General features: G+C 40.2%; 1 protein-coding gene and 2 gene segments (V, D, J or C); all 3 read right to left on the bottom strand.

Moving 5' to 3' along the window:
* The window catches only part of LOC103053584 (Ig gamma-2C chain C region-like), a 104633-nt gene that overhangs the window by 45761 nt on the left and 37186 nt on the right, over window positions 1-21686 (bottom strand).
* The window catches only part of LOC103057376 (immunoglobulin heavy constant gamma 2-like), an 80102-nt gene that overhangs the window by 32116 nt on the left and 26300 nt on the right, over window positions 1-21686 (bottom strand).
* On the bottom strand, window positions 3015-21240 carry LOC103057134 (uncharacterized). The gene is made up of 13 exons (XM_025174110.2): window positions 21112-21240; window positions 19048-19383; window positions 16913-17236; window positions 13750-14070; window positions 11030-11326; window positions 9835-10152; window positions 9081-9410; window positions 8422-8757; window positions 7595-7903; window positions 6535-6864; window positions 5761-6075; window positions 4900-5069; window positions 3015-4303 (listed from the first exon to the last, which is right to left on the bottom strand). Exons 2-13 carry the CDS (start codon window positions 19301-19303, stop codon window positions 4295-4297), a joined length of 3315 nt encoding a protein of 1104 aa, XP_025029878.2. The 5' UTR covers window positions 19304-19383; window positions 21112-21240; the 3' UTR covers window positions 3015-4294.

The raw sequence follows: 21686 nt of genomic DNA, 5'->3' as shown, positions 1-21686 counted from the left end.
AACACAAAGGGTTTGGTGGGGAAAACCAAACTGTAATGCATTAACTTTAAAAAAAAAAATGTCATGCAGGGTTTTCCCTGCCCAAAGGGGTGGAAAAATTTCATATAGAACCTTATAGGGATCAACAGGATTTTCCATAAAAGAAGCTCTGGGTCAAGCATACCAGGTCCACAATGTCACAATCCCTGTTATGATAGCATTGTCCTCCCTTTTTCACTCCATTAGTGAGATTATAAAATAATAAAGGAGGCAAATGGTGGAGCCACTCCAGGGTTAGCAATCTCGTCTGTAGAAAATAACAGTGTTGTAGATATGCACAAATGACCAGGCTCCAAGTATCTACTGAAGACACATTAGGGGAAGACCCAGCTCTCTGGATAAGGCTCTAATGCTGGGAAAGGAGGAAAGGAAGAGAAGAAGCAGTTGAAGATGACCAACAGCAAGGTGGACAGACTCAGTTACAGTGGCAATGGGTGCACCATTGGGAGACCTGAAGGGCCAAGGTGTAGCTATTGTTGGTAAGGGCTAATATAGTGCAACTGTTAAAAACATACATTAGAAATGAGGATCCCAGGTTCTAATCTTCCCTCACTGGGTAATGTTGGGCTGACCTTACTTTGTGAACAGGTTTGTGGTTGTGAGGTTAAAATTCTCTATGTAAACCATGTTTTATGCAGAGATTGGAGCAGGGAGTGAACTCATAGCTAGTCAATAATGTTCGCCTGTCTTCCTCTAGCAATGCTTGCTGGTCTGGTAGTTGTTTGTTCCATTGATTCTTCTGCTAAATCCCTGTATTAATTAAACACGCAAATAAATATTATGGGCAGAAGTGTGCAGTGTTTACCAAAGCATGGCCACACAACAGGCAGCCTTTTCTGGCCTTCGGAACCAGAATGCCAACATCATTTGGGATCCATTATTTCCTTGGGGAACACTGTTGGGGAAATTCTGGCAGTGCCACATTGCCATCCCTGTTCTGGACTAAGCATAGTCCATAAGCAGAACTTTCTTGGACAGGTTTAGATTCAAGGAAGATCCTGTAGGTTTAGAATATTTGCCTGCTCTGGGAATACCAGCCACACATCTTTTCAATTTCCATCGTGCCTCTGACTTAATGGGGGGTTGTGGGACATTAAAAGGGTACCGTGGCCATCACCATCAGATAAGCATGCTAGGGACCACCCACCATATAAGAAGCCCACCAGAGGAAACTTTGCCCAGGAGCAAAGTGAGAGCCAATCTTGGTGTTAACTTTAATGGGTTCCAGAAACCATATTGTGCAAAAGTTAACAAGCGACAGATGATTGATCAGGAAGGTCTGCAGCCATCTGACCAAGATATATAATATCAGTAGTAAATAATCATGTCATTTCTTTACTTTGCTTCCATGCTTGTCAAGTTCAGCATAATATGAGGTCTTTTTGTTCCAGAATTAACAAATTTCACTCCAGTCTGCTGAAAACAGTCTGGGCCTCAAAGTGTCTACTGCCCTCATAGTCTAATATCCACTGCAGACCTTTCTCTTCACCTCTCTTCACCTCTACCCCCTGATAAAAAGCATTCTCTTTATTCCCCTTCCTTTTCTTTTCAGATCCTAATCAAGAAGAAAATGGAGCCCAGATTCTGTTGTTCCATGAAACTCACTAGCTACAGATTAGGCACTTGATAAACATATAGATCTTGTATTTTTTTTACCCTTGGTGGATCTCCAAAGCAAGCAGACATGAAATACAGAGAATGGAGGCTTTAGGCAAGTGTTCTGCTCAACTTAAGACACCAAACAGTGATCTTTCAGCAATGGAATTGTTCTTGTTTTATGGCACATGTTGAGTTTGAAAAAGAAAGTTGATCAGGGGGACAGAGAAGAACCAATGGCCTTTAAATAAGACTCCAGATTTGTAGCTTCAGTATCTTAATTTCTCCAACTTTCACCTGTGATAAAGATGAAAGCATCTTCAAGTCAAGATCAACTCTTAGTGAATGCATTAATCCATCCGTATGCTTTTCTTGGGAATGGTTAGCCATTGCTTCCTTCTGCAATGTCTTCTCAATTTCCCAGTTTAGACTACAGCCCTAAGATTTCCTAACAGATCTCATATCCATGTACTAACAAGCTCAAAATCGCCCTTAGCTTTTTAGAAATCAGCCAATGTTGGCTACCTGCTACCAGCTGCTAATATCAAATATAGTGCGTGGTTAATCTGTGGGGCACTTTGCAATTCTGAAACACAAGTCTTATGTATTCAGTGAAGCTTACTCCTAGGTAAATGTCCCCACAGGATGATTTTAAAGCTGAAAAAATTCTAAAGTTACCTATTCTGTAGCAAAATTTTACTATTTAGTGACAAGGATACGCCATGAGAAAGTTACCATCATGGGACAGAATGACTATCTGCAGAGGTAACTTAGTTTATGAAAATTATTGAATGTTTCATTCAGTGTTAGGTTTTATTGATTATATTGGATTTATGATTAATGGCTGTAATACTGTTTTCATTTGCTTTGTTCTCAGGATTGCAGTTTTACAGTGCCAACTTAGGCATACTTATTGAGAAATCTCATCACGTTCAATCTCAGGGAAGGCTGGTTATGAGTTTGCCCTTAATTTTGTCACAATAAAAATCTGCTAAAGATATCCTTAATCAAATGCAACTGAATCAACCTATCTAAGACAGAACTAAGCTGAGATTCACTAAGCAAAGAAATGACAGAATTCAGATTCTCTCATTTCTGAACACTATAGTCAAACTTGAAAACATCTGTACCTGAAAACATTTGTTATGGATTTCCACCTTCATTTTTAAACCTTATTTCCCCTTTTCTTGTAATCTCTTCCCCCATCAGTACTTAGGTTGTGAACTCGTGACTTTGTATGTATGAGCTACCTTGCCACAAATTCGATTCTGATGATTTTAGTCGACTCCATCTGGAGGTGAAATCAGCGTTTATTGCAATCCCCCCAACCCACTTTTTTTTAAAAAAAGATAGAGACAAACAATAATAGATAGGTGAAAAAGAAACTTTATGTAGCAGCAAAAGTTTTATAGAACACTTCTACATAGGGAGGAAATCATATCATGGGGAACAAGGGAAAAACAATATAATCAGAATCAGTGCAGCTACAGAAGAAACCAAAATCCAGAAAAAATAAGCAAGGAACCTAAGAATGGTGCAGTATATAGCATAAACCTTAGCACAATATAATGGAATGCAATAAAAACCTGCTTTAATACAGTTTACATAGCATAAGAGGGCAAAACATAATGCTAATAGGGTAAAATAAATGCAATTGCCTGGACAGTGTTATTCAGTTTCATAAAATGCAGCCAAATGCGAAAGAGGGCAATGCTGATATGTGCTATACCATGATAAAATACATACTGAACCTTAGTCAATGAACCTACGGCACACACTTATTAGATACCTATAGTTTCAAGAAAACAGCCATCGATTCTTAGACACTCTACGTAGTTTGCTGTTCATACTCTGCACTAAGAAACTCTCTGGGGCTAATTGCCTAATTCACAGTAAACGAAGTAGCTAATTAAATGAATTTCAAAGTAAATGGTGTCTTAGGCCCATGCTAAGTAGCTGATTAGCACTACAAGCACCAACCAGCTGTTTAGCACTAGAGGGCTGATCAAGAGTGGAGCAAAATTCATGTTGAAAAGGAAGCTGGTGGGTTAAGTACTGGAAATGGGGGGAACAGGCTTTTATTTTCACCCTCTTCTTGAAAAATGAAAACAGTGTCCCTCTTGAAAAGTTATTTAGCACACTAGAAAGTCCATCAAGTCATGGAATGTGCCATGCTGGTAAATTAGTCATGATCAAAAGTTGGCTTGTTTGGAAAGCGCACAATACTTCTGTTTGCTTTTTTTTTTTTTTTTTCAATCCTCATGTTTCCTTTCAGTATGGGACAGTGGCAAGCTGGCCCTTTACAAAAATAAGGAATAAGGAAACAGGGAGGGGAACACGTTGTCATTTGTGCATCCATAGTGAGCTCCTTAGCACTGGTGACTTTTGGGGTAAAGATATTAAAGTCCCTCTCTTTCGTAGAAGCTTTTTTTTCTATGTAGAAAACAAACTTGCTTCTTCCTGTTATTGATAAGGCTCCCAAAGCAGATTCCGTAAAGTTGGAGTGGATATTTTTGCCTCATTTAATGCTTTGCTGTGACTTCCCGTGAAAAATGTAGCTGAGAACAGGGATAATGAAAGATGGGTGAGAGAAAGGGATGATGGGGGGAAAGGTGGGGTCTCATTTGGTGTGTGCTTCGTTGATAGGAAAGAATGATGGTTATTTCACCTGTGAAAAGGGAAAATGAGTGGGGAAGAGAGAAAGAAAAAACATTAAATCAGCTACCCCATATTAAATAAATGACCTGGTGTGGGTTATGAAATATATCTAGGATATCTAACTTCCTACCATTGAATAATGGCTTAACTAGCCCCATTATCTCATGACAATTCTTATAAATCTTGATAGCAGAGAACAATCAGTTGATAGGCAAACTGGTAAATGTTAATTAATACACAAGCACACATTGTGTGCTATGTATTTTGTTGTGGCATCCCCAATGCTTTCTCAAAATTCTGAATATCCTAATTGTACTCTGGACTTAGCTATTGAATTGGTCCAACTCAATGGAGGGGTGCCTTGGCCTTCCAGTTGTTATTGAACTAGAACTCCCAGTATCCTTCATCCTTGGCTTTGCTAGTAGGGGCTACTGGGAATTGCAGTTGAGGAACATCTAAGAGACCCCCCTTTCTCAACCTGGAATGGTTCTTTTGCAGTTCCATGATTTTATGCTGTGATGGGTAAGTACTCATTTACTGGAAAGGCAACTGAGAAAGAAGGTGGATAATAATCTATTTCTATGGTTTGATGGATTTCCTCTTTACCTTGATGAAAGTGACAAGACCGCCATAAAAGATTGCAACAATGAAGAGGACAATGAAGGTGAAAACTTTGTTCCAGACACGATTGGCTTCTTCCAGTTCACTGTATTCATCTTCGCTTTCGTTGCGGATGTCACACAAGGCAGTTCCCATGACGGTGCAATCCCAGGAATCTGCAAAATGGAGTGAAAAAAATTAGGTTAGCGCGTGGAGGAAAGATGTTTCTGAAAAGCAAAGGAACAAAAGCCAACAGAGAGCATTTGATGTACAGAGAGAGGGAACGGGACATTATCTATTTCTATTGGATCATTTATTTAATGTGTGTATTTATGATATTTTATACCACCAAGAACCACATGTTCAGGGTGAGTTATAAAAACTACACCCCAAAGATATAAAATAATCAAAGCAGATTTGAAGCAAGATCAGTGTGAACAGTTTAATGGCTAGAAAATGAAATATCAGCCCCCCATTCCCAAAGCATAAAATTCAGTATCAAACCAGTCTTGAAACCATCAAGGAGAAATGATTAGTGTCAAAAGTCTAACACATATTAAAAGATAAGTAAAAAAGTTCAGGAACTTTTTTTTAGGAAAAAAGGTCAAATGGAAGTCAAATGAGTATCTGTGGGAATATATTGGCCACATTCAAAACAACAGTGCTCATATAGCAACTTTGGGGTATTGCATTAGCCTAAATTGTGGCTCTTTGTGGTGTAAACCAGGGCACGACTTGCCAATCAAAGAAGAAAGAAAGAAACATCCAATTAATAAATATTGTTTTAATGTGAAATGGAAAGATACATAAAAAATGCATTATAACAAGAGTGGCACAATTGGTGTTGCTGTTGGTGTTGTTTTTTACCAGTAAATAAATTGGTTGTTCTAGTTATTATATTTTCAGAGGAGACATGAGCTACAAGGCACGTATACGAGGCTCCCATCATCCACTTGCTTATGGGGACTTCAAGCATGCTGAGTAAGGAACACGTTTTTTTCTCATGATCACATTTCATGCCATGGGCATCATAACCCTTGAAGGACATCTCTTTGTTCTCTTCTTCCCACTTCAAAAAGATTTCATCTGGATAGAAATCTTTAGCTGTGCATAGTAGGGTTACATTTAGGCCTTCACAGGAGGACTGATGCTGGAGACCCACTTTTGGGGGTCTTGTAAACCCTGTGTTAACAAAGACAAGACAACAGAACATTTTTGGGAACAAAAATATGCTGGAACCTATCATCATTGTACCCTAAAACTACTATATCAAGCAGGGTTTTTTTCCCTTTTCAGAACCTCCCCACTCCCCCAGAGCTCTGGAGTCTACTATTTTAATTTGTTTGTGTAAGGATGATGGGTTAGGAATCTTAAATATTCCTGGCATCCTCGTCAAGCTATGACTCCTGGGATTCTACATGGACATCCCAAGTTAAAATGACATCAGTGTGTTGTGAACATACCATTAAGATATGGCCATGATCCTGCTCTTAAGAAATAAGCATCTGCTAAGTGTTTTCTGGTTTTGGCCACTGTCAGAATCAATTCAGAATAAGGCTGAATTGAATTACTTCCCAATTTCCCTGTAATTAGAGTACCTCTTTTCTCAGTTGCTTGCCTGCTCTTTATATGAGTCCTTACCATTCTTTCGATCAAAATGCTTCTTCACTTTTTCTCCTAGGCCACTCTGGATGCTACAAGTGAATTGGGTGGTGGCGGCCCACTCACTCAGATTCACCTGCAATTGGCCATACATCAAAGAAGTGGTGTTGGTTTCTTGGAAGACTTCATTTGTCACTGAATAATTGTTGGCAGGTTTTCCATCCATGGTCCAGCTGAATGATGCATTGGCACTTGCGTTCGTGAGGGGTATTATGCAGGTTACAGCTGCACTTCTGTTTGTGAAGAGATCTTCAAAGGATGGTAATTGCATACTGATAACTTCCATATTGTTTGGAGACATCACCATTCCTTCAAAAACAATGTTGCATTGAATTAGTTTGAAGTGTGCTTTCCTGTTGCTACCTTACCTCTAGCTGATCCTTTGTCTGATTAGCCTGGGGAATCTAAATTAAATTAATCCAACATCTGGATGCTGTTGCTGAGAAAGAAGGAGGGCAAGCAACTTCCTTCTTTTGCAGAAAAGGAAGGTCCTTCTATCTGGGTATAGACAAGATGAAGGGTATATGGAACCAACCCTGGAAAATGATTTGGTCTGGATCCATGTCCAACTCTTTTCTCAAAGCTAATAGGTCAACTCTCCATCTAATAGAAGCAATTATTTACTACAAGGCCAAGTGCATATCAGAGTTGATATTCTAAAAGCTATCAGTGTGCATTTCATCTCTATCAACCAATTGGTTACTTTCCTCCCTGTTTGATGCCAGTCAATATCAACTCAATAGCCACAGCCATCAGTGACATGGTACTGTTCTCAATGATTTATTTTGGCTATGCAAATTACTAAAAGCATAAAGTTTCTGTTAGGAACAATATTAATAAGAAAAACAAGAATTAGCATGTGGGACTTGGCAGACCGAAAATCATGACCACTGATTTTTTTGGAATATTTAGCATGCCATAATGAGGCATAGGAAATGCGGTGCTTATTCAAAAGTAAAAGCACTTTGTGGATGGATTGAATGTTCTGTTTCTTCTGTTTGCAATTTAAGTGTGCAGTTAACAGTCTATGACGACTTACCAGAAGAATGCACGTCTTTCTTAATCAAATGGTGGGTTGCACTGTGATTTACGGTGCATGTATATATTTGTGGATTGTGCCATTCTTCTCCACTGACCGTCAAACTACAGTCCTTCTGGAACTTCCCATCAGGGAGGGGCACTGGAGATGAACAGTTTGGAATGGAATTGAGGTTCTGTCCTTTGATGCTCCACTGAATGTCTATGGTTTTGGGATAGAAGTTGGTAGCAAAGCAGACAAGTTTCTGATAGCCCTTGTCCTCAAAGGTGTGGAATGCCATCACTCGTGGGGGAGTAGGTTTCAGGATATCTGAAAAGAAATAGTTGATCTTTGGGTGGCACAATGGTATTCATATGACCAGGACGCTGTTTCCTGCGAGTTTAATATATATGGTTAAACAGCAATAATCTAGATAGATTAGCAACTTTTGACACCCAGCTTTTACTTGATAGGTGTGGCAAGGAAGCTTAGTGATTGAAGTGATTGCAAATAATTCATGGAGGCTTGTTTCCAATTGGGAACCCATTTGTGCACGGTCTGCCATATGCCAACAGCCATCACTGCCCAAACACCACTGACAGAGCTATCTTACCATCAAAGTTACCCTGAAATACAGAACTTTTCAATGCAGGAGATTTAGTACGCATCTGAGAGTTGTGAACATTGAATTTTTGTGTGTTTCGTTTGTGCTTAAGAATTGCAGTTGAGCAACTTGATCCTATGGTTCTTCACTAACTTCTGTGATTCACATAGTAATTTGCCCTGAGCAAAATTAAATCTTGGTTCCATTCTTGGCTAATGGAGAATCTTCCAGCACCAAGACTTACCATACAAATGTTTACTGATGCTCTTCATGATAGTTAGGGATTCATGGCCCACTAGGCAAGTATACAGAGCTCTATTTTCCCATTCAGATGCTGGGATTTTTAGAATGCTTTGAGTAGAAAAGGTGGAGTTTCCAGCTTCGGGTGTGGATGGGCCTATGACATACTCAGAGGCATCAATACTTCTGTTGTTCTTCTTCCATTGGATGAGTATTTCAGATGGGAAGAATCCCTTGATCACACAAGCCAACCAAGCAACTGCTTGGGAGGTAGGTTGTGTCAGCTGTGATAGTGATGGAATGACCAAGGAGAGAGATGGTGCCTTAATGTGGCTGAAATCTATATGGGATAAACATGGAAAAGAAATGTGGGTAAGGGTGATTTTTTTAAAAAAGTGAAAGAAAAGGAAGGTTGATAAACGTAATAAATCTCATTGATGGTACAGTAATGATGGTACCTTCAAAATATTTAATTTTCATGATTTTGAACTGTTGAAAGTTTTTACTCTGGCCATCCGTTTTCTGATCTATATGAAACTAAAGGTGTGAAAATAATTTCTCTGATAATTGGTACAGAGAATCATTCTTCCTTCCTCCACAATTTTCAGGGGCAAGCCAATAACTTTTCACTGGTCTTTTGGGCCTTGCGGAATCTTTTCTCACCTTTGTTTTTTTGGATGCTCTGCTCCACTTTAGGGAAGAGTGAGCAGCGATGAGAAACGATGCACTCAATTTTCTTTCCAGAATCCCAGTTCTGGCTGGAGAGGTTCAGTTGGCTTTGAAAACTCTGGGTCTGGTTTGTATGTCTTTTGATTTTTTCAGTTGTGGCGTTCGTGGTGAGGTTAAGCCCGTTCATCATCCAGGTGAGAATGACATACTCCAGTTCATACCCCACCACAAGGCAAGTCAAAAGAGCTTTCTTTTGGGTGAATAGTCTCTCAAGGGGTGGTTTGAGTAGATACATTGCGGGAGGTGGTACACTGTCCTTACATGCTGGAAGAGGGCAGAAGACAAACATTGCTCTTTATGATGGGCAGCATAAACTAGTAAAAAGCAGCATATGAAGAAACAAACCACTATAGGAAGTATTGAAATAGAGTTAAGGAACAGGAATCAGCCCTACTGGCAGCAAATCAGGACATTTCACTCAATAATCAAACAAGTTTCTTTCCAGTTGAGTTAGGTCTTAAATTATTACATTCTCGAAACTGCTGTGACCAACCCAAAATCATGCCCCAGCAGCCTGATTGTTTTAGGCCCCACGGGAGTCAAAAGTAGAAGGACAACAAGATACGAGAACATGAATTTATGTTCCACACAGAAATATGTTAAGAGGCAGAGAAAGAAAGAAAGAGACACACAGAGAGAATGAGTTAGGAAGGAGGAAACAGAGAGAGAGAGAGAGATGTAAAATCACCTTTGCACTTGCTGATACTTCTTGTCTCTGTGTGTTTTCTTCCATGTTGAGTTACTTTGCAGGTATATTCTTGTAGCGTGTTCCACTCGTGTAGGGTTAATGACAAATTGCTGCTGACATGGAATTGGGTAATACTTGACTGACTGATTGGTGACATTTGATTTTTCCCATCTGCTTCCCAGATGACTTGGATATTCTCTAGGGAGTAGCCGTAGATGGAGCAGACTAAGGTAACAGTACTGATGGTTCCTAAAATTATGCTGGGGCAGAGTGGGTGGACATTCAGGGTCACCATGAGAGGAATGGGCATAACCCAGTCTAAAGAAACAGAGAGAGAAACATCAATTGTATTTAAGGTTTCTTTTGTAGGAAAATGAAGAATATAGGGTCTCCAAAAATAGTCAATGACAGAATGAACTCTAGCAATGAATCTGTGTAACGCTTCTTTAGCCTTCCCTTGTATCTCAATGTTTTCTATTGTTTCTGTATCTACCATTCATCCATTATCTCAAATGTTGTAATCTTTGCTTCTTAACAGTAACAGGAAGATGGATTCTCTTACCTTTTGTCCCATTCCCATTCAATTAGATGAAAGAAAGTTTGCTTTAGAAAAAACAAGAATTTTGGGGAGTGTCATGGGTAGAGTGTGGTGGTCTCACACCTATTATGTTACAAAAAATGGCCAAGGAGTGTGGGTGAATGCTGCATCTTCCCTTGTACAAATACCTCCTTCCTTGGTTTTCCATGCTTGCATTAAATCTCAAGGGAAGGAACCATGGAAGAACTCTCTTTGGATTTTTTTTCCAGAAGGTACAGCTATCACTGATAAGGGGAGTCTTGTTCATGAAGAACCTGTTGGAGAATGTCTCCATTCCCTGGAGAAATCATCTACTGAATCTGTTTGCTCAGAAATTTGGCAGAGAATTTAGAAAGACCACTGGTGCCTCTAAATCTTCCCCTGAACCCTTCATGGTCCACACAGCATTATGGTTGTTCCAGCATTAGTTGTCCTGCCTTTCTAACCTCTCTAGATTTTTTAATAGTGCAGTATAATCCAGGCCCATGCTGCTCAGAAGGAAGCCCCACTGCATTTAGTGGGGTTCACACCCGAAAAGTGGGAAGGAGAAGATTCCAGCATTAATTGCCCAATTAAGAGATGAAGCTTGAACATTCTAGCTTTGCTGCCCTATTTCACCTTTTCTGGAGACTGTCTTGACACTTCTTGTATTTGTTCGTTGGTGTACCACTTCACAAGTATTGTTTTCCACTTCTTGCCATTGGGAGAGGGGGATGGTGAGTTGGCTGCTGGCCCAATATGTTCCATCTGCTATCTTCTTTTCCACAATGTTCTTATGTTGTGGGAAACCCATCCACTTGATGGTGACATCTGAGGGTCTGTAATTAAATGCGATGCATTTCAACGTCATGGTTTTCTTCACCCGATCTACTGACTGCAGGAGTTCCACGGTAGGAGCTCGAGGTTCCAGTGAATCTGTAAAGAAACTGTGATAATCAGGAGCCATAATAGAAGAGGAAAAAGGGTCATATCATAGGGTGCACTAGGGTGACATCAAATGATAAGTTACCTGTAATAAGCAAAAGGATCTCCCTGGAGTGTAAATAAAAGAATTGGAGACGCTCTTCATGAAGCAAATTAGGGCTGTATGAATCTTCCTGATGTAGACTCTTTGTAGTACGATGGGAATGTGAAGCTGATGGAAGTGGTGTCTGAGCATGTCCAGAATAAATGGGCCCCAAGTACTAAGGAGGAGTCTAGAACTAGTTTTTTCTTTTGCCAATGAAATTAGATGTGTGCAAGAAGTGTAAAAACAGCTGGAAACTTTGAAATTGTATCATTAAAAAAATACTTCTTTCAGGGGAAAAAATGGTGCAGTGTTGAAATGCATGCAATGATTTCTTCCTGAACCTATATTTAAAATATACAATTATTCACCTGCTTTCTCTCTCTTACTGTCTAGATGGTGCTTTTAGCTCAGGCAGTGCTTGCTTGCCTTCTGAAAAGCAAGATACACTTATTTAGTGCAGCTTACACACATACTGGATTGCACAATGCAAGCATCCACAGCATATACATTTTAGAGTTGTAGCAGGACATTTGTTGCATAGCCAGCCGAGAGAAAAGTTCAACCACCTCAGTGGGCAAAAACAAAGAACAGCAAATGTATGACATTGCTTCAGATATCTCATTCCTAGGTCCGAGTCACCAGAAAGAAGCAAGCAGATGTTAACCAACAATGAAGGAGGTTTGCTCTTCTCATTAAATGCATGTTTGGTATGAGTGCTATATCTATAGAAATGGTCATCCTCTGATACACTAGAGTGTTTGGTACCGTATAAACATTGTATAATAACAAGTGAGTGAATAAAACATCTTCCAAAGCATTGGGGACATTAACCAAGTAAGGTAATACCATCTAAATGTTTTTGTTTGAACTGGAAAGCTAAGCAGGATCAGGCCTGGTTAGAATTTGGAGGGGAGACATTCAGGGAATTCCAGAACTGCAAGCTAGACTGAAAGCTGTTGAAAGTTGGAAACTTCCCAGGAAGAGAGAGTGCTTAACCACTTCCGTACTGCTGCCAAGAAGACATCGTGGACCAGGAACGGTTTGACTTCAAGAAAACGTTCTTTTATCTTAATATTTCAAGTGAGTTCCCTAAAATGTCAACTTTTTTCCAACAGAAGAAAAATGGAAAAAATCCATCCCACCCTTCTGCTTTTTTCCAGTTATTCCTCTACCCCCCTGCAATTCTTCTTTAGGCAAAAGTATGAATTGTTTCCTTTGAAAGGACAGAAACGAGGCAAGGTTGTGTGAATGCTCCATCAGTGGTGTTTGATTTTGATGGCTGTTTAACATGGAAAACTCATTATCAGAATAATTTGCATAATGCAGATACATGTATGAACTAGTCCAGGTCCCCTCTTGCGGTTAAGGCTATTAGTATGTGCACTGACTCACAGAATTTAGGGTTAAATTTTAAACATGACGGGATTCATTTTAGCAGGCATTTCACTGAATCAAGGCACACCCTGATTTCCATGTCCTACCCTTGTGGATATACTCTGGCTATACCTAAAATTGTAATTGATAAATGTATTTATTCTATAAATATACTTGCTTAAGCCCAGATTACTATTTCTCTTAATCTTGGTGCTTGGACTCTTCTCCTGTTAATGTTGCAAGTTTGCATGTGACAAATTTTGGATTGGTTGCAGGGAACAGAATATCATGGATTAGATATACCTCTGTCCTTCCTTTTCCATGATTCTTGTCCACTCCCCTGTAAAATATGGTTGAGCTTGGTTGATAGTTGAGCTTGTCCTACATAACTGCACTCAAGCAGGCAAATTATATCCAAAACTTGGTGCTCCACTAATCACAGCATAGAAGATTATGCCAACAGCAAGTTCAGCAGCCATCCTTGGACTCTGGATACCATTACACGGTTCGATGCAATGGCTTTGCTGGAAAAGGAAGGACTGAGATCTTACAAGATCTCATAAGATCTTGCAAGAGATTGGCACAATTTTGTGTGAAATTTTGATGAGGATTTTGATAGTTTTGAGTTTGGGGGGGGGAAGGGCTCTGTAAGGCACAATATACATTCTCTGCTGCTCCATAATACAACTTTTCATCTGGGCTTCCCAGAATAACAACTTCTCACAGCTGCACATGTAGCACCTTAAATCATTAGCAATGTTTTTCAATGAATGGGTCCTGCTTTCCATTAACGAACCTGCCTCTCAGCAGTGGTGAAGTGCTAAACCAAAGGATGCGGATGATCTATTTGCTTCTGAAGCCTTTACAGTGAAGAATCTGTTGGCAGGAAATCCACCATGCTTGCAATTTGACTCATCACGATACCTTTAGCACCCAACTTAGAAGGTCCACTTACCGATGGGTACATTTTCATGGGCCGTGAATGGTTTTTGAGAAGCAGGATGGTAGACTATACATTGATAGTTGCCTCCCTTTCCTCCCGGTTCATCTCTGCCAATTTTCAAGATGCTGTAAATGGAATACCCATTTGTAGTCTTTGTTGCGATCCCGTTGTCATACAGCTTTTCACTCAGGGATACGTTATTTCTTTCCCATGAGATGCTAATTTCCGCTGGGGAAAATCCAGTCACATCACAGATAAGAATGAGGCCCGTGGTGCTCTTGAGTGAAATATCTGGGGAGGCTCGAGAAACGGTGACGTAGGGTTCTTGAATGTCTAAATCGAAAAAGAAAAGCAAAATGCAGGCTTTTTAAAACAGAAAGTAACATGGTATTTGCTCCTGTTCAGAGCATCACTTTACTAAATGGTCAAAGTCCTTGATAGTATTTTTAAAACTCCCAATGTGTTATGATTTAAAGAAGGCCAAGAATGAAATAGAACTGTTTCAGAAGTTTTCAAAGATTTTGGTTTAATGCTTCTCTATCTGCTTTTGGTGCTGGATATTTCTTGACAATACTCATAGTCCTACCTTTCCTCTAATTACTCTGCTTTGTTGTAATTTGTCATTGTTATAGCCTTTCGAGTTAGTCTGGACACCTGGTGACTACATGGAGAGGTCCATGCAGCTTTCTTTCCTAGATCAGGAGGCCCTTCAGACAGTCCCTCATGCCCTAGTCATCTCGTGGCTTGACTACCACAACAAGCTCTACATGAGGCTACCCTTGAAGACTACCTGGAAGCTTCAACTGGTCCAGAATGTGGTGGGGCAAGCAGAAATGGGCATGGCTTGGTATGTCCATGTCACACTTTGTTTTCTGAGCTGCATTGGTTGCCAGTTTTCTTCCGGGTACAATTCAAGATGCTGGTTGTTACCTATAAAGCTCTCCATGGCATAGAGCCTGATTACTTGAGGGACTACCTGTCTCCCCGAGCATCTGCCTGGCTGATTCAATCCTGCAGGATTGGCGTGCTCTGGGTTCCTTCAGTTAAACAGTGTCAACTCTCAGGACCCTGGAAGCATGCCTTCTTTGCAGCAGCATCTGTCCTCTGAGATATGGATGGTTCTGTCTCTACTACTGTTTAGCAGAGATCTGAAGACCTGGATTTTCTCCCAGGCCTTTGGTGAGGGAGAGTCAGACCCCTCACTTCATCACACTTGCCATCTTTTATCTCTATCTTTTATTGATTTTATTGTAACTTCTTTCTTTGATTGTTGTGAGCTGCCTCAAATCATTGAGAGTTGGGTGGGATACAAGTTTAATATATTCTTATTATGGTCAGTCAGCCAGATGTTTAGATGGGATTTGGAATTTTTATCCACCTATTGAGTCCTTCCCAAGGACCAGGGATAGGCAGATGTTGTTTGATGGTGTTAAAGGCATCGTCGCAGGATGGAAGCTATTCCAAGTAAAGCTGCCTTTTGCAATTGACTGATGGTGCTATTATTATTATTATTATTATTATTATTATTATTATTATTATTATTTTGAAAGTGGTTTGCCCAAATCTTTTTCCTACTGCAAAGAGAGAATGACCAGCCCAAAGTCATACAACTAGCTTTCATGCATAAGAACCTGTGTCTTCCCTCTCGAAATCCAGTGTTTTTAACCACTAACCAAACTGCTAATTTAGTGTAAAATATCCTTAAAATTTAATTTAATTTAATCATATGAAATAAATTAATACATTATATTTAATTCTAATTTAATTTAGTGTAAAATGTCTTCCCCGTTTTTCTCTTTCCCTAGATCTCCTCAGTCACTTGGTCATTTCATAGTCAGGTGTATCCAGAGAGGCAAGCAAGAAATGTATTGTGTTGTAAGGTCACCATTCAGACTCTGCCACTTTTGTACATATGTTGTGATGTCAAAGCATCCACGTAAGGGGTGGGCCTTTTGCTATGACATCACAACTCGTGTCATGCTGACAGAGGTTCAATGGATGGTCCTGCGGATGGTGAATATGATGATCTCATTATGCTGTCCTGCCAATTCAATTTGGCTATGCCCTATTAGAAAGAACCAAATATGATTGAGAGCAATGCTTGAGGCCTCACTGTGACCATACCAACTTTTTTGCCTTCCTTTTGATTATCTGAAAAAAAAAAAGCAGCCTGCCTTTTTCTCCTGGTGAAGCAACAAGGCAGAATATGGATTTTTTTTTCAGGGAAATGTAAGAGCAGAGAAGATGTTTCATCCTGTCTTAGTCTGGGGGAACAATAAGATTCATTTTAGAGGATGCAGATGGAATATGTGTGTGATATGCACATACAATTTATTGTTATTTTAAAAAATGTATTTCTTAGTTTTATATCCTTTCTTTCCTTCAGGAACTCTAGATAACTTACATGGGGATCCTCACAACAATCACACTTTGAGGTAGGCTGGTCCATGGTCAATGAATGAGCTTCAAGGTTGGGGGTGAATTTGGCTTTTCTCAGTCCTTGTCCAAACCCTTCACACCACGCACTGGTACTCAAGATGTGTCTTTGCATATACATGTGTGTGTGTGTGTGTATGTGTGAATTTCCCCTATTTGCTAGAAGTTTGGCTTTGAAGGAGGGCCCCTCAGTCAGTTCTTCAGCTCACATACTTTTCTTTTCTGTGAAACTTGCATCAGAGAACTTCTGCCTGTGTATAAATAGATGCCATTTTTGTTTTCCTGCCATAGACATTAAAATATTGGGAGCAGGCCATATGCACCATCCTCCCCGTCATTATTTTCTGGCCTTCAAAAATATGGAAGGAGAGAAAATAGCAAGGAAGGAAAAGGTGAATTTCTGAAGACGGTTCATGTGAAAGACTGTGAAGAGGTTGAAAAAGGACCTGGGGAAATTCTAGACTTAAACTCTCAACAGATAGGAAAGGAATTCCTTGGTAGCTCATCTTATAAACATCAGTCCAAGGTACAAAAAACCTAGGAAAAGGAAATTCAAAATATTCAAAGAAACTGCACTTTAATTAAGTCACTAATAACAAAGGGTGGAGGATCCCCATCACAACTTCCAAAGTTCTTTACACTATTCCTGTTTTGTACATTAAAACCCTTTATTGTGAAGTTATGTGATTCTTGCTTTCTTGACAGAGAGACGTGGTAAAGGGCTTGACAGTCTACTCACAAGTATCCTTTTTGATGGTTATTTCTTCTGTGAGTTCTTCAAAGCAACTCCCGGCTACTTTGCAGGCGAAGATGGTGCCCTTTCTCCATTGCTCCAAAGACACCGAATGGTTGCTTCTCAAGTTCTGACTTCCATTAGCATCAATCTTCACCATCTCATTCACGCCATCGCTGCTTGGCTTGCCATCCACAAGCCAGGTTATCTGAGCACTTTCAAGGTTAGAAGAAATCACAGTGCAGACGAGGACGGCCGATGTATCAAGTAGGCTTTTATAAGATGGTTTGGTAAAAAACACGACGGGCCGATGCGTGCAACCATAGCACACTGTGGAGAAGACCAAGAGACAGAAGATACAAGGATTATAATACTATTCTGGGATAGTATTATATTGTGATGGCTCCCTTATTAATATTATTGCCTCCTGGTTTGTGTGCTTTTATAGTTATTCTTGCTTGGGATGGTTTTTTATGTATTTATTCTTTTTAATTGATGTACGCCGCCCGCAGTCACTTTTCTGTGAGATGGGCAGCTATATAAATACGACAAATAAACAAACAGTAGCCCTTGCATGGGGAGAAATGATTAACGATTCATCAGCAGTGACAGATATGCTAAGAGGTTGCAAGATTTAGTAGTTTCTTTCTTTTTTTTAATAAAGAAATTAAAACTGAGCTCAGTTGAAAAGCTCTAATATCAGGCTCTAAATGTATATATTTACATCTACATTTATCTATCTGTCTGGCCAACCACTCACCAAGTAACTCTTGACAGATAACCAAGGTTAAAAAATCACAGTATGAAAGTGCAACAAGAAAATAATGAGATGTTCCTCACTGGAGACCTCAAATAATTACCCTTGGCTCATCTACAATCGTAGTCAAGTGGCTGAGGGAAGAATCAGCTCAAGGACCTTCTGAAAGGTTGGCATATATATTATTACTATTTTGGCTTACATTCTATGTGTGGATTTCAATTAACAACATAAAATTAAAATTAGTCATGTCATTAAGATAGACGATAGCAGGGCCCTGATGATAGGTCCCCACAGAGTTCTTTAAAGAGGTGTTCTTTCCCAGCTATACAAAACCATAATAGGGAGGGGTGGCCTGAATATCTGAGGGTAGGGGGGGCCTTCAGTAAGAAGGTTTGACAATGGGCTCCACAGAGATGGTATTCCCCTAGATTTGGGACCTTCAGCAAGCCTTCTCTATTAGATCCCATTGGGAGTGCAGATTCAACTTGGAGAAGGTGGTCTTAGAGTTATCCAAACCCTAAGCCATGTAAGGCTTTAAAAGGGATAAGTACCACCTTTTCTTATATCCAGAAGTTGGGTGTGGATTCATGCAACTTCAGGAGTAGTGATTTTATCTGGTTGAACCTACTTTTAGCCTTCGGTTCCACTATTATGCTAGACCAGCTGAAGCTTCTGAATGGTTTTCAGATGCAGCCCCAGGTAGAACAGATTGCAAGAATGCAGCTGCAATGTGACAAGGGAATGATAAGCTGACATCAGAGTCTCCTATTCCAGAAGTGGCCACAGTTGCTCCATAAAATGTAATTAAACTATATGAATAAGGGATGAAAATCCCAGGCTACAATGTTGGCCTACAGTCAACCCAGTGTCACCCAGATGGACTTCTCAAGCTCCTAGAGCACCGTGGAGTCCTTGGGCTTCTTTGAGCTTGGTTCTTTTCTTGCAAACGTTTCATTACCTGGCTAGGTAACATCTTCAGTGCTAAAATGGGATGAGGTTCGCTCTCTATTTATCTGCTATGGTCTGCTTTGCCAGTGCTGGTGGGGGTGGGGGTTCTGTTTTGTTCTTCTGGTAGTTCCTTGATTAGCACTGGCAAAGCAGGCCACAGCAGATAAATAGAGAGCAAACCTCATCCCATTTTAGCACTGAAGATGTTACCTAGCCAGGTAATGAAACGTTTGCAAGAAAAGAACCAAGCTCAGAGAACCCCAAGGACTCCACAGTTCAATCCTGAGCTACACATATTCGCCTCTATTCCTAGAGCACCTTCAGAACCATACATTAGTGAAAACCCCAGGTGATCATCTGTCCAGATCACTTCTTACTCAACCATCATTCTGTAGCCCAGAAGCTCTTACTACCTTATGGTGGTAATCCTCACCTTGACATTTGCTGGTATTGTGCATTGTTATGTTTTGACTGCCTGGCGGGCGAGTCACTTTACAGGTGTAGAGATCCCCTTTGTGCCAACTCTCTTTGCTGATGTTCATTTGGATGAAACTGGAGTAACCGTTGCCCATCCCCGCATCAGCTTTCAATGCCACCTCTACTTTCTCTTGGATCTTTACTCCATTCTTCAGCCATTCCACTTCAGCTTTTCCACCACTAAGGCTTCTTAAGAAGCACACCAGCTCCATGTTGGCTACTGAGCCCTGTTTGCCACAAGTGGGTGCTAAGATCTGAACATCAACTGGCTTCAGAGGATGCCATATACAATCTGAGAATGGAAAGCAGAAAAACATTGTTGACTGTTGGAAGAGCCATTCTTAGGAAATGTTTTTACTTAAAGCAGACTTTTTACAAACCTATCTTCCTGGCACTCTGGACTCAATAGCAAACAAGGAGAACATCGCCTATATTTGTCCTTAACTCAGACATTTATAGGAAAACAAGCCAAACTGAGATTACAATGGGCCTTTTGCAGTGAAATGTACTTTGGAGGGGGTAGGATATCCTGTGATATTCTAGTCCCAAACAATTCCTATTTTTCAAGGTCAAAGCTGCTCTACTTAATTGACTTCAGAAGCAAGTTGATAACCAGTTCAAGAGTCTGATCAGGATGTTATCTTCAGAACCTGGACCTTTGATCATCTCCAGATTGTCTTGAAGAGCAACCCTGTCTAATGCATCTAACATCAGGAGAACATGAAGGTGATTATAGCATGGCCTCAACAAGCATGGTGGTGCCTAGCTAATCCCATCTGGGCTCAGAAGCTAGGCAAGATCAGGCCTGGGTAGTATTTGAACTGGAGAATTTAGGGAATCCCAGGGCTATAGGCTGGACTGGGAAGTAAAAAAAAAAAATCCAAGAAGGGAACAGCAAAACTATTTCTGTTTCATTGCCAAGAAAACTGCTTAGATGCATCTGAGAGTCAAACATGACCCGAAGGAAATGTTGCCTTGTGAAGTGAAGCAAAAACATTTGAAATCCTTGAAGAGGAAGGGAAAGTTGAAATATCAGGTTGTGTTGGTAAAAACTGAGGAAGCTCTTCATTTAGAGGGAACTCCATCTCCCTCAAATCTGATTATATATCTAGCCCAAGGTCTTCAACAAGTACTGGCCCCGGTAACTTAAGTCTCAAAAGGCATCAAAAATTGGAGCTTAAATTTCCCTTCAACTCAAAAGTAGAATGAGGAAATTAAGAAATTCAGGGACAAGACTGATGCTAAAGACATCATTTAGCATTGCAGGAATCTTCTGAAGCTCTAAAAAACAGCTTCTGGGAGTGGGGGTGGGATCTAATAGGACAATGATATAAGAATTGTCTTTTAATCCCAAACGTGATCTCAATGAAACCCATTCTTCCTTCTGAAGCTGCTCCTTGGGATGGAAGGAAAGATGGCCTTCATTCCATCTTCCTTCTCAAGCCAAAGGGCTACAAAGGGAGGAGAGAAATTAAATCCCCTCATCTGCTGATCCCCAGCGACTGTTATTTTCAAGATTTTAAAGAATGATGTATAATGCTAACCCATACATTTGACATCATGGTTAGTCTAGATCTCCAAATGTTGGATTAGGTTCTGCTAATTTCTTTGGCCTTTGCTATCAGGGAAATGAGACTTTATTGAACTTCACGGGGCCTCCCATGAGCATTTCATTCTGTAGATATTGGGGATAGAAGAGACATCTCTTTTCGTTGATGCTCTCCTTCATTATGGTTGTGGTAGAGGAAGAAGTGCTCAGAAAAGAACTGGGTTGCTTTTGTGTTGTGTGGTTTCCCAGTTTCCTTATTTCCCCCACTGGGATCTCAGGAATTGGTGATTGGCAACAGGGACAATTATCCTGGCTCATGGCAACACAAGAGGGCCACCTTCTCTGTTTCTGTGCACACCATTGTCCCACCAGGTTGAGCATACACTCCTGGCAGAGTCCCAGCATCACATCTGCTCATCAGTCCTCTGGTGACCGTAACCTCCCATTGTTCACCCTCTTGAAGAAACTTACATTTGCTTGTGAAGGTCGCCGAGGGAGAGCTTTCTATTTTTCCATCTGGATTCTGCTTTGCAAGGCATTTGTAAGATTTTGTTGAGAAGCTGGAGGAAGGAACCGTGAGTTGACTTGTCGTGAATATGTTCTCTCCAGATATGGGGTGTGATGGGAATTTTTTCTCCCCTGGAGCGTCAGGTTCCCACTTGATTTCCCAAGACTTTACATTGTGTTCAATTAGCAGGCAAGCAAAAGTTACACTGTCAGAATCTTCCTTATTACTGGTACTACAGCAGGACCAAAGGGGGAAGATGGAAGGAGGACTGCTTTCTGTAGGCAGAAAAAAAAGAACGTGATGGGAGGTGATAGGAAATATCATAGGCTGGAAACCAATCTTAAAATGAGCTCAATGAGGCTGTTAAATGTAATTAAATTAAAAGCTTCCACCAAGTTAAATTAATGTAATTGTTTAATTAATTTTAATTTAAATTTAATTTTAGTTCCAATTTTGATTTTATTGTTTGTTCTACATATGTGTAGTTTTTAAGTTTGAAAATATTAAGCCCTGATTGTTGAAGAAACAGAAAAGCCAA

The sequence above is a fragment of the Python bivittatus genome, unplaced genomic scaffold, assembly GCF_059951505.1.
Source record: "Python bivittatus isolate LINGU-HERP-01145 unplaced genomic scaffold, Pbiv_v1 ctg000370_np1212, whole genome shotgun sequence".
NCBI classification, from domain to species: Eukaryota; Metazoa; Chordata; class Lepidosauria; order Squamata; family Pythonidae; genus Python; species Python bivittatus.
This window is presented reverse-complemented; position numbering and strand designations above follow the sequence as displayed.

Coding starts and splice junctions, on each gene's coding strand:
- LOC103057134 (XM_025174110.2), bottom strand. CDS start 19,303: ATGGAGCTGGTGTGCTTCTTAAGAAGCCTTAGTGGTGGAAAAGCTGAA. Junction 17,237..19,047: donor CAATACCAGCAAATGTCAAG/GTGAGGATTACC, acceptor TCTTCTCCACAG/TGTGCTATGGTTGCACGCAT. Junction 14,071..16,912: donor AACCATCAAAAAGGATACTT/GTGAGTAGACTG, acceptor TTTTCGATTTAG/ACATTCAAGAACCCTACGTC.